Source organism: Trachemys scripta, chromosome 7 (assembly GCF_013100865.1).
Source record: "Trachemys scripta elegans isolate TJP31775 chromosome 7, CAS_Tse_1.0, whole genome shotgun sequence".
NCBI lineage: Eukaryota > Metazoa > Chordata > Testudines > Emydidae > Trachemys > Trachemys scripta.
In genome coordinates this window covers 76,233,648-76,247,548 of record NC_048304.1, presented here as the reverse complement: position 1 = coordinate 76,247,548, position 13,901 = coordinate 76,233,648, and the positions used below count along the sequence as shown (strand labels likewise).

General features: G+C 40.8%; 1 protein-coding gene across 8 annotated transcripts in view; it reads left to right on the top strand.

Moving 5' to 3' along the window:
• The window catches only part of CCSER2 (coiled-coil serine rich protein 2), a 133,814-nt gene that overhangs the window by 19,008 nt on the left and 100,905 nt on the right, over window positions 1-13,901 (top strand). For 5 of the 8 annotated variants that reach the window (XR_004646404.1, XM_034775339.1, XM_034775344.1 and 2 more), the window contains exons 2-3: window positions 34-1,513; window positions 6,078-6,283. Coding sequence is in view for 7 of the 8 variants with exons in the window: in XM_034775339.1 (XP_034631230.1) it covers window positions 73-1,513; window positions 6,078-6,283 (1,647 nt within the window). In the remaining variant the exon portion in view is untranslated. The remainder of the gene's footprint in view (window positions 1-33; window positions 1,514-6,077; window positions 6,284-13,901) is intronic. The other 3 variants (XM_034775341.1, XM_034775345.1, XM_034775343.1) reach the window with 1 other exon arrangement.

Here is a 13,901-nt window from a genome sequence, read left to right as displayed (position 1 = left end):
GTAATATATTTTTTTTCTTTTGCATTTCCACAGATTCAAGAAACTTTCAAGGACCAATGAACCCAATAGCTCATGGAAGAAAAAAATCATATCAGAACATCCTTGGTTTCCAAGTTACCGAAGTATGGAACAAAATCTTTAGGGAGCACCCTACAGCCAATGTCAAATAGGACAGCTGTTCCCTTGTCAGGGAATTCTCATAGCAGCAGTGGCAAAAATTGCAGCAAGCACAATGGCACTGTTCGTATGTCTTCCTTTGCTTTTAGCTGGCAAAAATCAAATAAATATCAGCTTGGTGATCAAAGTGGTGGTGAGTCTAACTCTTCCCAGAATTCTAATGAAAAATTAATTGATTCTGAGAAGTATCCTCCCTCTCAAGGAGGATTTGGTAAAGATGTGCTCAGGGTGGGCTTGAACAGCACTTCTTCAGTAACATCAAAAACAGCAAAGCAAGTCAACATGTTTGTGTCCTCCACGGAAGAATTAAACCAAAAGTCTTTGCCTGGACTGTCTAGTTCAGCGAAATTCACCAAAGGTACGTTATTTGGCAGGACTTCGTATTCTGGACTCAGTGCTCCAAAATCACATTTAAATGGATTTTATGGAAATAGGCCATCTGTAGACTTGCAGAGGTGCAGAATTAACTCCAATGCCACCAGGACCAGTTCAGGAGAGAGTTTGGCACAATCCACAGACAATGCTAAATCTTTGTCCTGTGAAAAAATGGTTAGATCACAAAGCTTTTCACATTCCATTCAGAATTCTTTCCTACCCGCTGCATCCTTAACCAGATCACATTCCTTTAATAAAGCTGTAGATCTTACAAGGCCTTATCAAAAACAACATCTGGCTATTCGAGCATCTCAGAGATCAACTCTGTTGTCAAGAAATGCCCAACAGTTGGATGCACCCAGTGGAAATGAACCTTTAAGATATGGATTTACCAGGCCATGCACTGCTATATCAACCTCTGGTTTAAGAAAGCCACTGCTCTCAAATGGATCCGGGGTATCACCCTCTTTGGGGTATGGAATGAGTCGTCCTTCTTTACTGAAACCTACCAGACAGCAGTTTACTGGAAAGATCATTGTGGATAACAGCAAAAGTACAAGTACTGAGATGTGCATAGTGAAGGTCTCTGAGATTACGGTAAATGTCAATGGAGCCATTGAGAGAAAAGACCTAAAAATTGACAGTCAAAGAACAGAATGTGGTGAAGCCCTTCATGACAGTCTGGGGAAGCATGGCTCTAAAGTCATATGCATGAATGACGATGTGGATGAAATATCCATATCTTCCTTGTCCTCTTCTGAGAAGAATGACCTGAGTGAAGACTTTAGCGATGACTTTATAGATCTAGAAGATTCAAATAGAACAATACAAGTGAAGCAAGAAGTCCCTATTGAAGAGTTAGGGCATGGAAGTGCAACACCAGTAGATCCAGTCACTTCTCTCAAGGAAAGTGAAAGTCCTCATTGTAACACCGATGAATGGCTAGATATAGATGTTTCTGGTAAATATTTTGTTGTACTCTATTTTTTAACTTTCTCTTATTACTCCTGAGGGCATTCTGTGCCTAAATTAAAAAGCTCAAACGAATTAAAAATTGTGCACACAATATTTTAAAATGATGCAAAATTCTGCAAGTTTTATTTGTCAATAAATAAATGCAGAGGCTCTAGCATGGCAGTAGGGAGCACAGGCCACTAGTTGTACGACGGTTGGAGATCACCCTGCAGCCTCCCTGTTCCCCCTTCCCTGGGACATAGACTCAGCAGTGAGGCTGCACCTGACTCTGACACAGCACAAGGCCTGGGCCTGCCACAGAAACAGCCTGTCTGTGCCAGGGGCACCAGGTGTGGGGCAGGCAGACTCAACCAGGCAGGATCCAGGTGTGTGTGAGGGATCCAGGTGTGGAGTGAGAGGGTTCTGTGTGGGACAATCTGGATGCAGACAGCGCAGAGGGGTGTCGAGGTGTGGGAGGATCTGGATACATAGAGGCTCATTGGTGGGGTTCCAGGTGCAGGGGCAATAGGACTCTGCAGACGCCTCCAGGTGAAAGTTGTTGGGGCTCAGCAGTGTTGGCTTGATGGGGTGGGGGTCTGGGTGCAGCTAGTTGGGGGTCAGTGGCATGGGGTCCATGTGGGGGGCTCAGGTGGTGCACAGGGGTGGGGCTCATCAGGTTCGGGGTTTGAGAGCAGGGAGCTCAGCGGGGAATGGTCTGGGTTCAGGGGTGGGGGTTTGGAAGCAGGTGATCTGGGTGCAGGGGTTGAGGTTCAGTGGGGTGGGATTTTGGTATGGAGGGTTAGGGGGGTTCTGGGTGTACGGAGTGGGGCTTGGTGGTGGTGTCTGGGTATGGGAGGTCCAGATGCATGGGGGTTGGGCAGATAGGGGAGCAGCTCCCATACACTGACTTGGCCCCCTGCAGCTGAGGAGCGATGAGGAGCAGGAAGTAGGGGAGGATGCTGAGCTTCCTGCAGCTGGGGGAGGTTTCTGGGGCTGGGTCTGATAAGTCCCGTCCTCTCCTATCTCCAGCCCAGCCGGGACTAGCTGCTGATCCCAGCTCAGGTAGGAGCCACTGGCTATGGTTTTCCCAGCCCTGTGGTGATTTACCTCTCCGTTGGCTGCTCTGGGTGTGTGAAACGATGTACCTACGCAGCTAGGGAGTGGTGCGTGACTGCTCTTGCAGCTTCCCTGTCAGAAAGTCACTTTTCTGCAAGGAAGCAAAGAAATCTGCATGAGACATGACTTCTGCGCACATGCAGTGGCGCAAAATTCCCTCAGGAGTATCTTATGTAGAGAAATAAGTTTCTGTTTGAAATACTAACTTGTTTGTAAATATTCCTAATGTATTTAAATCATGGTAAAGTAAAACTAGTTTTTCTATATTCCCAAATTAGTTGTATTGAGTGCCATATTGATAAATGATCCTTGGCCTTGGATACTAGATTTTCCAGTCTTCTGTACAAACATTGAATACTACTAATATAAGATGTTAAACTGAGTTGTCCTCCAAAGGAAAACTGTTATTCTGTTTTAGATATTTTTAGAAAGGGAAAAACTGATGACAATGGCAATTCATGTTTTAAAATTTTTTTAAATGTAATGAACTTAAGTTTCAGTTGATGGTTCTCAAGAGTGAATTATGCTTATCTTTAACATTTATTTCAATGAAGTATTAGTAAATGTCAATTATTATATGATGCTGAAATACAAGATAGGAATCCAATGAAATATGACCCATTAGGTGTTGCTGGAGCTTAATGAAAACTCCTTATGGTAAAAACTGACACTTCTCACTAAAAAGCTGCACTATTAGCCTTGCTCTTGTTGTTTTATCCATTATTTTTGCAGTGGTATTACTTCATTTATTTTGCTTTTTTGCAGCTGTTGCAATATACTAGGAAATACCTTCCTTCAGAGCTAATATTGCATCACACTTTGGGTCTGTGTGCATGATGGGTGCCTCTTATACCCTGCATGAGACTGAAAATCATTTACTGCTTTGTCCTGATCTGAGAGAGGGCAGAACTGTGGGTTCTAAACATGTGTCTAATATAATAGCCTAAAAATCATCAGATCACTTTTAACAGATAAATGTGCTATACACGGGGTGATGGAACAATTTGTATAGTGGGGATGCTGAGAGCCATTGAACCAAACTGTAAATCGTGTCTGAGGGAAACCACTTCAAGACAGAGAATGCAGCAGCACCCCTAGTTTCAGGACCTATGGCTATACATGCTTATAAATTTATGGCAGAGCTATTTGCCATGGGAGCCATAACATCAATTTCCGAAGGATTACTTTGTATTATGTTATGTTTAGGAATTTGCACAAGTTAAGAATTTTATGTTATGGCTCCAGTGGCGAACAACTCCACCACGTTGTACATGCTTTTATAAATCCCCAATCTTCAAAAGAGATCCCCAGTCCCTCTTCACATAGCAGTAACTTAGATGTATATAGCACCTACAGAAGAGGAAGGTGTTCCACCTGTTGGCATCTGACAGGGGAAATCAACATGCCATGGAGGTGGCATATCCCTTCCCCCAGGTAGATTTGCACAAGTGCTTTTATGCACACAAGCAAAAGAGATAGTCTGTGCCATTAGAATAGTACATGATTTCTAAAACGAACTTGTTTAAATCAGAGGCACTGGTTCACACTGAGGAATAAATTCATGGCAATGTTTAGTTTCTCAGAACTTTTGAGGTTGGGGCAGGGGCTGCTCTATGTATTTTGCTGCCCCAAGCACGGCACTGAGGCAGACTTCGGCGATGTGCCTGCGGGAGGTCCGCTGGTAACGTGGATTTGGTGGCGTGCCTGCGGGAGGTCTGCCAGTCCCGCAGCTTCAGCGGCAATTTGACGGTGGGTAGGACTGGCGCAGGACTGGCGGACCTCCCTCAGGCATGCCACCGAAGGCTGCCTGACTGCCACCTTCACAGCAGCCGGCAGGCCGCCCCCTGTGGCTTGCCACCCCAGGCACGCGCTTGGTGCTCTGGTGCCTGGAGCTGCCCCTGGGTTGGGTGGGTGAATGCCCTACTTAGAGGGCCTGGGGATGGACGGGGACACAAGCCCAGTTTCCTCTCCTATTCCTGGTGGGAGTTTAAAGGCTACTTGGAGGGGAGAACAAATGGTCCTTCAGGTTCTCCACAGATGGCTGTGGGAGGAACATTGAGCACAGCTCGGGGCTAGTATCACTAAAACAGGCTCTGAACTCTCTGTAGTGTTCTGTTGTACACGTGCCTCTTTTCCCATCCCCAACTTCCTGACCCCTCTCTCTATTTTGGGATGAGAGGAAGTGATATTTCTCTCCTTTTTTACCAAACTCTTGGTGGGGTACATGTTACTCCTTTTTCTCTCTGCTCCCCCATGGGTCTCTTTGGGGTGCTGGTCTTCGAAAAATTACCAGCAAGCCGTTTTCTCTGCAGCAGAAGCTGCATAGTTGGCCCTGTACCTTGTTGATGTATGAAGCTGCCAGAATGCAGGGTTCCTGCAAACAGTAAGAAAAAAGGGAGAGATCATGTTAAAATAACTAATTGCCAATCGTGATTTTTTTAAAAGAAATTATTTCTGAACCTTGCTATTTAAGGAAGGTTAAAAAAAAATTAACTCAGCCACATTTAAATGCCTATATACATGGGCTTATAATGTCAGTTCAATCATACATTATTACGTATCTACAATACATTTTTAGTAACTTAGCCTAATATAATCAATGTCAGTAAAGTGTGTGTGTGGAGGAAGGTTGTTCTAGCTCAGGGGTAGGCAACCTATGGCAGGCATGCCAACGGCGGCACGCGAGCTGATTTTCAGTGGCACTCACACTGCCCGGGTCCTGGCCACTGATCTGGGGGGCTCTGTATTTTAATTTAATTTTAAATGAAGCTTCTTAAACATTTTAAAAACCTTATTTACTTTATATACAACAATAGTTTAGTTATATATTATAGAGACTTATAGAAAGAGACTTTCTAAAAACGTTAAAATGTATTACTGGCATGCAAAACCTTAAATTAGGGTGAATAAATGAAAACTCGGCACACCACTTCTGAAAGGTTGCCGACCCCCGCTCTAGCTCTTGGAAAACAACTTTTGTTAAGTTCTTTTGCATAAGGAGAAATTGTTTGGGACAGTTATTGCGTTTTTTAATATCCTATATTCTTCCGCTAATTAACGGGCATTTCGTTGCACAAGTTTTCCTTTTTCTTGAGAGGTATTACTATTCTGCCCTGTCTGGGCTCAGCATACTCGAGTAATTCACAATTATTTAAGTCACTTGTTCATTTTAAGAAATACTCTCACTCTGTTAGAATTGTTACAGGGCTGGAAGAGGAAAAAAATTGGAGGTTGGTAGAAGGAACTTGTGGGTATATTGAGTTTATAACATCCTGAAACTGGGGGAGGAAAAGTTGTTTTTTTCCTAAGCTTAGCCTTGATGACTTTAGAGAATATTTTAATATCCATTGCCACCACTTCCATTCAGATCCTTTTACATGTTAATAACACGAAACATAAGTGCTAATTTTAATCTAAATTATTTGGATTATTGACTGTTTTTGTTTTTATTTAAGCAGTAGATGACAAGAATGAAAGCACAAAGCATACTATTGGGAACAACTTGATTTCTCCGGACATGGATTACAGAGCTGGCTCCTCTTTTGAACTTTCTCCATCTGATAGTTCCGATGGAACATATATGTGGGACGAAGAAGGGTTGGAGCCCATTGGGAGTGTCCATCCATGTGGAAGTTATGAGTCTTCAGAAATGAACAGCATAGTATGTATATGTTCTTACAGCTCTTTGAGATTTTTTTTTAGCTTAATATATTGCAGAAAGTGTTAATTTTCACAGAAGTTTTACATTTCCTCATTACTCCTTAGTTTATCTTTGTAAAATATGTCCTAATCTAGAAATTCTGAGCCCACCTAATGATGAAGGACCTACAATAAGAATAACCTTTAACTCCAGTTATCTGAATTCCCTTTATCTGAAAATCCTAGCTATCCAAATCTACAGTGTATCCTTCATGTAGCACTATATTAGTTAATAGCACTTCTGTTTATCTGAATACCTGGTTTTCCAAAAGTTTTGGATGCCCCCTGAATGTAGATAAATGGGAGTGTACTATAGCTAATGTGCATTTTAAAAAATAATTAGTAGTGAAATATTTAACATTTACTTACTGCTGATATTGTGGACTGAGCTCGGTTAGAGTACCACCTTCCTCCTCCAATGTGGTGCTAAAAGAACACAACAACAGGCTTATTTTCCTCAAATTGGCATGTTCAATGTTTCCTCTCAGCCTAGGAGTGTAGAGGATGAGGAATTGATCTCAGCCCCTTTAGCCTGAGGTAATGCTTGTTCTAGGGAACAGGAATAATGGGTTCCTCCGGCCTGCTAATCTGTTAAATAAATCCCCTTTGAACCTATATTTCATCTCACGGTCAGCAAGCTTTCTAGATCATAGGACACCTGTTTTGGAGACTGCAACTCTAGCTCTTCACTAGGACAGGGCTTTAATGTCTAGAGTTTGTGTATGAGTTGAACACCTATAGTGATTGGCGGCTTAATATGTAGTAGGAAGGATCATCTGCCTTCATCTGAGACTCCATTTCCAGAGCAGGTGCAGGTGGCATGCTTGGTAGTATGGCTCTTACCTGTGTCTGACTGGAACTGAAAATGTTGTTCAGAATCAGTGGGAAAGTTCAGCACCACTACTGACTTTCCACCTACGTTCAGGCACCAGCCTCAGATTTCCTAGTGGGCTAAAGAGGCATTTCAAAAGTGTTACATTGTTTTTAAGAAATGTTTGTGTTCACGGCACACACGGTGTCTTGCTCGTCCTTTGCTTCACGGTTTCATATCTGTTGAACAAGAGTGACATGTCACTCGACTGAGAAGGCCTGGCTTACTGATCCCTTCCAGAAGAAGAGTCACATTTGTCTATAGGGCCGTCAGTAGGAATAGATAACGGGCACTAATTTTCCTCCATGTTGGAGAGTATGTGGACAAATGTGGTTAGTATCCACTGGCAAATAAAAATGAAAAACAAAATCTAGTGTATTTTTGTTGTAATATCACCAGTAGGATTACACTTTTTAATATGTTAAGACAAATACAGAAACTGGAACCAGATAATCATCTTTGACTGACTTAGTCATACTTCAGAAAGTAAGCAGGATCAGTCTTGATCAGTGCTGGGATGAGTCATCCAGGGAAGACTTGTGTGTTGAAGTGGTGTCAGTGATAACCAACTAGTGATTCTGCATAGTCAGTGCTCTATTCTGGTTCTGTGGACCACTGTGCCAGTGGAAGATAACATCTTATAAGACGTGACACTGTGGTCCTAGTCAAATTCGGCTGAAAAGTTTCAGCTACCTATGATGGTATTCACTATGTGTCTTTAACCTATTGTGTAATGTTTCTGGGCTCTCTTAAACCGCTGCCAATTTCCTATGGTGAATTGCACAATCACTATATCTATATCTATCAAATTCTGTGGATGAAAGAGGCTGTGTAACCGTTAATATTAAACAAGCTATCCAAAAAATTATAAGACAGTCCAAAAGATGTCCTGAGTGAAGTAGTGTCCCTTCAAAAATCTTAGTTGTGTGTGAGTAAATGGTAGCAAGTAAATGGTATCCTGATGCTACATCCTGTGCTCTGTACATCTTGATGTAGTAAATATTGAATATACTTATTTATTATATAAATTTTATGAGAAACTTAACATATTCTAGTAGATATTTTCTGAAGTTAAGAATTCTGCTTCCCTAGGTCTTTGATCTGTTTGGCTAATCTCTTGATGTGTATATATGTAAGTTGGTTCACTGCCAGTGGGAGTTATACACAGTTTTGAACAGAAAATATACCCTGAAGTATTCGTTCAATAGAAGCATGTTTACACACACTTTCAATGGAAACAATGAAAGAGAAGTAGTGAATGGCATTAGTAAGATCGGTTACTAATTTATAAAAATTCCTTGTGATGAGCGTCTTGAGTGCTGTGGCATTAATGTAATGAGATTTTTTTTTTTTGTCTCTTCTTTCCTGTATCTACTGTAAGTAGATTGCTGCTGCTGCTTAGGGCTTGATGGCTATTACGAGGCTTTTTCCCACTGCACAGGGTTCATCACTGAATGTAGATATTCATGTCATTTTTCATATTCTTTATTTCTGAGTTTGACCTCTTTTTAAAATTAGTTCTTTATCACAATTTTAGGACTTAATGTACTTTGAAGTTTCAGCCTTAAAGGGGGAAATAGCAATAATGCTGCTTTTATTCTTGCAGTGCATAGACATTTTCAGCCATGTTCTTAGAATTTGTGGGGGAAGTTGTAACTCTCAATGCCTTTTGAATTTCCTTTTAGTGGTCATTGTTTGCCAGCTGTGGTTGCAGTTACTGTATACAGCACTAAATGTTATCTCTATTACTTCAGGATAAACCACTAATTTATTTTTAGCTTGAAAATGCAGAAGTAACCATGATAATTTGAAGAAAAATCTTGTTTTCTGTTCTGCAGAACTGTGCTCTTGAGTGAGAATGTATGTGAGCCATCCAGAAAGCAGTGATTCTAGGGGCTATCTGTGTGTATGCCCTCTTCTGGATCAGGATGTTAGGTGCAAGGCTGTGTACGTTTGACACAAGCACCTTTGGTTTCCTTGTTTATATGCAGCAGGTGTTAAGATAGTTGCAGTATTGGTCTTCCATCTTCTCTGTGTTCACTTAGTTAATGTTGCATTAGTTCTTTTTTAAAAAAAGGAATAAGTGCATTTAGTGCTCCTAGATATGCACCTCTGTGGTTCCAACCTGGTGGTTGTCGATGCCATTGCAGGACTTTGAAACACTTCTCAGTTCTGCTGATCTTTGTCATGACAGAAGCAGATGAAAAATCCAAGTTTAAACAGCATGCACCATGTGGGAATAAAATGTCTGACTGACCAGCACATCACGTGTTCTTGATTCTTGGGAGAACATTCAGTTTAGTGGCATTAGTTCTCTAGAATGTGACAGTTGTGCTGCTTATAGTTAGTATAGGCTCTCCATTTTATGTGAGATGGGAGAAATGTTGTAATACTTTAGTATTACAAGAAGCAGTGTGAGGTTTTCTAAAATTGTCCTGCAAACTAATATGAATGTTCATGAAGTCTTTGATCTCCTTGGATACTTTGCTAACTAAATGCAAAGTATCTGAAGATAAATTACATTTTTATGAGCTAAATTCCTCTTGTTTCCACACTATAGTTCATGATACTGAAATGCTAACGCTAACATATGATTTACACAAATTAAATCCTTTGTGTCACACAATTCCCTCACTGTCTGGACAATCACCAGGCTGTGTGCTTTTTAAGCCTCCTGAGTGTGAACAGAGTCCAGACACAGTCTCTGGCTGGGGTATCTTACTCTCGGCATGCAGATCCTATACCTAGCATTCCGTGCTCAGACCCGGCCGTCCAGTTACCTAATTCCTGGGACCAATGTTAACTCCTCAGCCTTTCTATAGTTTAAGCACATCCTTTCCCATAATTCCTGCTGTGTGGGTACTCTGGTTTTACAGTTTTAGCATTCAGGAGCATGCAATAATGAAGGCAGATAGACTTACATCAGGCAGGATTCTAAACATCATTACTCTTAACTTAGCAGGAGAGAGAGAGAGAGCTAAACAAAATAAGTACACCTGTATGCATTTCTCTGCCTCAGTTTTCTCACCACTCTGGGGAGATTTTTTGGGGTTTGGACAGGGTCCTCTGGGATCCTTCTCATGCAGCTTTTCTTCAGAATCATGGAGACTCTCTTGGTTGGGTTGATTTCGCTGACCGCGGCTGGCCCTGCAGTTAAACAGGACACCTTTATTATGAAAGCATGCCCCTCTCTCCAGTCTAAGGCTTCTTGTGAGACTAAGTTCCTTGAGTTTATATGTCCCCACCTGGTTTCTTTGTTCTATTGCTGAGGATTTTCCACTCCCTCCTTGCAGAGAAATTGGAGGGACTAGTTTCTTCCAGTTTCAGCCAATGAGCTATCTCAAGGTGTTGCCACCTGAATAGGTGGCCATTAAGGTGTAACAACTGACTGTTGTCCCTGCTCTGGCAGAGATGTGGTAAAGCCACTGTCAGAAAATGGGCGATTGCACATCCACATAGAGATTTTCTATGATACCACAATTTCGTAACTTCATAACAGCCATTATAATTCATAAGTTGTACATGGATTTTTCCCCAACTAGTCACATTTAGACTAAAAATCAGCCCACATAGACCATTTACATATTTAGTTCAATGGATTACATGGATTTCTCAACAAATCCCTCTTTAAAACATCTAAAAGTGGTTTTTACCATCTTTTACTTTCAACAGCTGCTGATCCTCCCTGCCGTAATAGCGCCAATGTGCTGATGATGTCCCTTTTTTTATTCACTTTCAGTGAGAGAAAATTGATGCCTCAAAGGCCAATTCTGGTGGCAATATCACAGACAGTATTAAAAACTGTGTAATATCACAAATTGAACTGTGCAACTTGCTAACATAAGGTATTTTACATTGATTTAAATACCCCTCAGTTGCTGTTTTGATGGGAGATGGGATCCTGCCCAATGTGTTGACTGTTAAAAGAACTGTGGGGTATGAGTTCAGGTTCTTGCCTGTTGTAGACTTTCACGTATGTCCTGTCACCAGCAGGCTTGGAAATCGGGACCAAGATATGCCTATAGTCAATGAGCCTCCTGATCCCAATGTAATTGTAATAAAAATCTGGCTTGTAATTAAAAAAAGAAATTGGAAATTTTTAAAGGGTGTGATTACAAAAATGGACGTAAAAGCTTAAATGTGATTCTAAACTATTACATCTGTGTAAACTTGACAAGACAAGATTTCCAATTTATACTACTAATCACAAATGTATGCCTGGATGCTTATTACTCTAACAGGTTCATTGTACCCCTGGTATCAGGGGTATCAGCTGCCAAGAATTAGCTTTTCCCCAGTAAGAATGTGCTATTCACATGTAACTGAAGGTTAACTGTCTGACAGATTCCACAGTGACCTTTGTAATAACTATTGAGGGTGAAATCATGTAATTTCATAGGAGCACAGTAAACAAAACCTCTCATCTCCTCCTTTGAAATATGACTTTGGACTGAACTGTCAATAGTTTTTCCCACAAATAAGTTTAGTCTTGTATAATGCATACAAAAATTGAATTAACATAGCCTGAAATATACAACGTAAATGGACATTCTCCCTGACCGCTTCCACTTAAACAAAAACAGCATAGTTGTTAGTGTTTAAAAGGTTTCTCAAAACAGCACCCCCGCTCCGCCCCCCCTACCTCTGACCACCCTTAAAATTATTGTGTCCTTTCTACCTTGGCAAGCTTGAGATAATTAATAGTCTTACTTTGTGTTCTGAATATCTTGAAAATAAAGATTAAATTTTTGACTAAAATGGTTTCTCCACACTGGAAGATGATATTGTGTGAGAAAATGTTAACATGTTTGTAGATAAGGACTGTGTTTAACGTTGTCAGCTGATTGTCAATCAGGAGCAGCAGACACAATATTAAATGCCAGTTTTTATCTACACTGAGTGCTAAGTTGTGTTTAATATTGTGGGTTTTTAAATAAAATATCATTTTCCAGTGCAAAGGGAGCCCAAGAGGAGTACATTCAAGTTGAAGATCTTGAACTGGCTCAGGTTAAGGGTATCTCTGGAATCTTCTGATACTTAGATTTTCTCAGTGACTAAATCTCTGTTGGAAAGGGAGCTTCTGGATTAGTGTCTATTAGATGCAACAAATCCCTTTTCAGGTTAAACATTACCCACCTTTTTAAAGGCTTAAATAATCAGGCTGAAATATGATGAAGTTACTTTTTGCTTGAAACTTTTCTCCTCAATTTAAAAAAAAAAAACGAACTTGCTAAAATGAATGATATTGTGTAAGGTTAATTAGCCATGGTACTCTTTACATTTCCATTACTGTAACTTAATTACTTACAAATCATTTAGTATCAATTAGCTTGTCTTAGATTTTTAAAGTATTTCACTTATGCTGTAAGATCCTTCTGGGAAGCAAACTCTCAATTTTTAGTTTGACATTTCAAATTGATACTGTCATAAATCTAAATAAGAGCTGTTTAATGTAACACTTTTGTGCAGTTTGTGTTCAATCTAAATTTTTCTATATCCTAGCTTAGTTTAAACTATGCGGAAGAGAAAAAGAGGTACATCGAACTGCAGGCAAGAATCAAGTAACATGGTGGTGTTTGGTCAAATGTATGTAGGGTTTTAAAATGTTTACTTTTAATATCCAAAGCAGAAAAAGTAAAATTGTCTAGGGACTCCCTTTCCACTTACCTTTTTCTGTTGCAGCTAATACTTTCAAGTAAATTATATACATTAAAATGATAGCTTAATATGAAAAAACTCAATGGTTGAAATGAAACTAGAACTGTTTAAAACATTCTCTAATAGAAAAGGACAAACTGAAATACTTAGTGCACCATATTCATCCATTATGAGAACAGTTGACCAAGTGTTTGGTTTATATTTGTTTAAAAAAGGGGTTTTGGTGACTTGCATTTGGATGTTTCACTTCATGGAATGCTATGACAAGACACCTTATCATATGAACTCTTATATACAGAAATCAAAAGGAGAATGTAACCTCTTTACTGAACCTGTCTTGTTTAAAGGGACTACAGAACTAAAGTTTCAAAGGCATGACATTAGTGAAGCCCTTTCATATGAGAAAAGGGCTGTAAGTAGTGGGGTATACTGGCCCTTGAAGAGTAGAGAGGGTCAAAAGACCATGTTCTAGAGAACTGGTATGAACAAGGAAATGGCCTTTTAGTGGAAGAGAGGAAAAGGTCCTGGGGAATTAGGAGTTGGAGTGGGGGAAACCCCAGGATGCCCAAGATCAGGAGCCTTGCAGTGTAGCGTGGGGAAGGGCTATCCTCTTTTCCAGCCACTTGGGAGGAGCTCTGTGGAAGAAGTTTGTGTAGACTGCCTTCTCCCTCAGAACAGGTAAAATATTGGCAAGAGAAGGAGGCTAGAGCCAGAAGGCTAAACTCCTGGGAGAGACAGCTAAGTGACCCTGTGAAGAGCAGGCTGTGGCAGGGAAAGAACTCTGTGTAGATGACCGAAGAATCAAAAATAAGTATGTACCTTATTGGTGGGACTGTTTGGAACTATTTGGCGGTATTACTCCAGCCTAAAGTGGAGGGCTATAGGACTTATAGATGCCCCATAGCCTTTCTTATAAGAGGTCCTGAAGAGGGAGAACAGAGGGAGGCTGCTGCAAAGGGACTTCTGGGCATGAGGGACCGCACAGGAAGCGGGAGGCCTGTTATGCTGCAGTTTTTCTAAGTGCTGAACAGGTGAACAAGTGATGCAACCC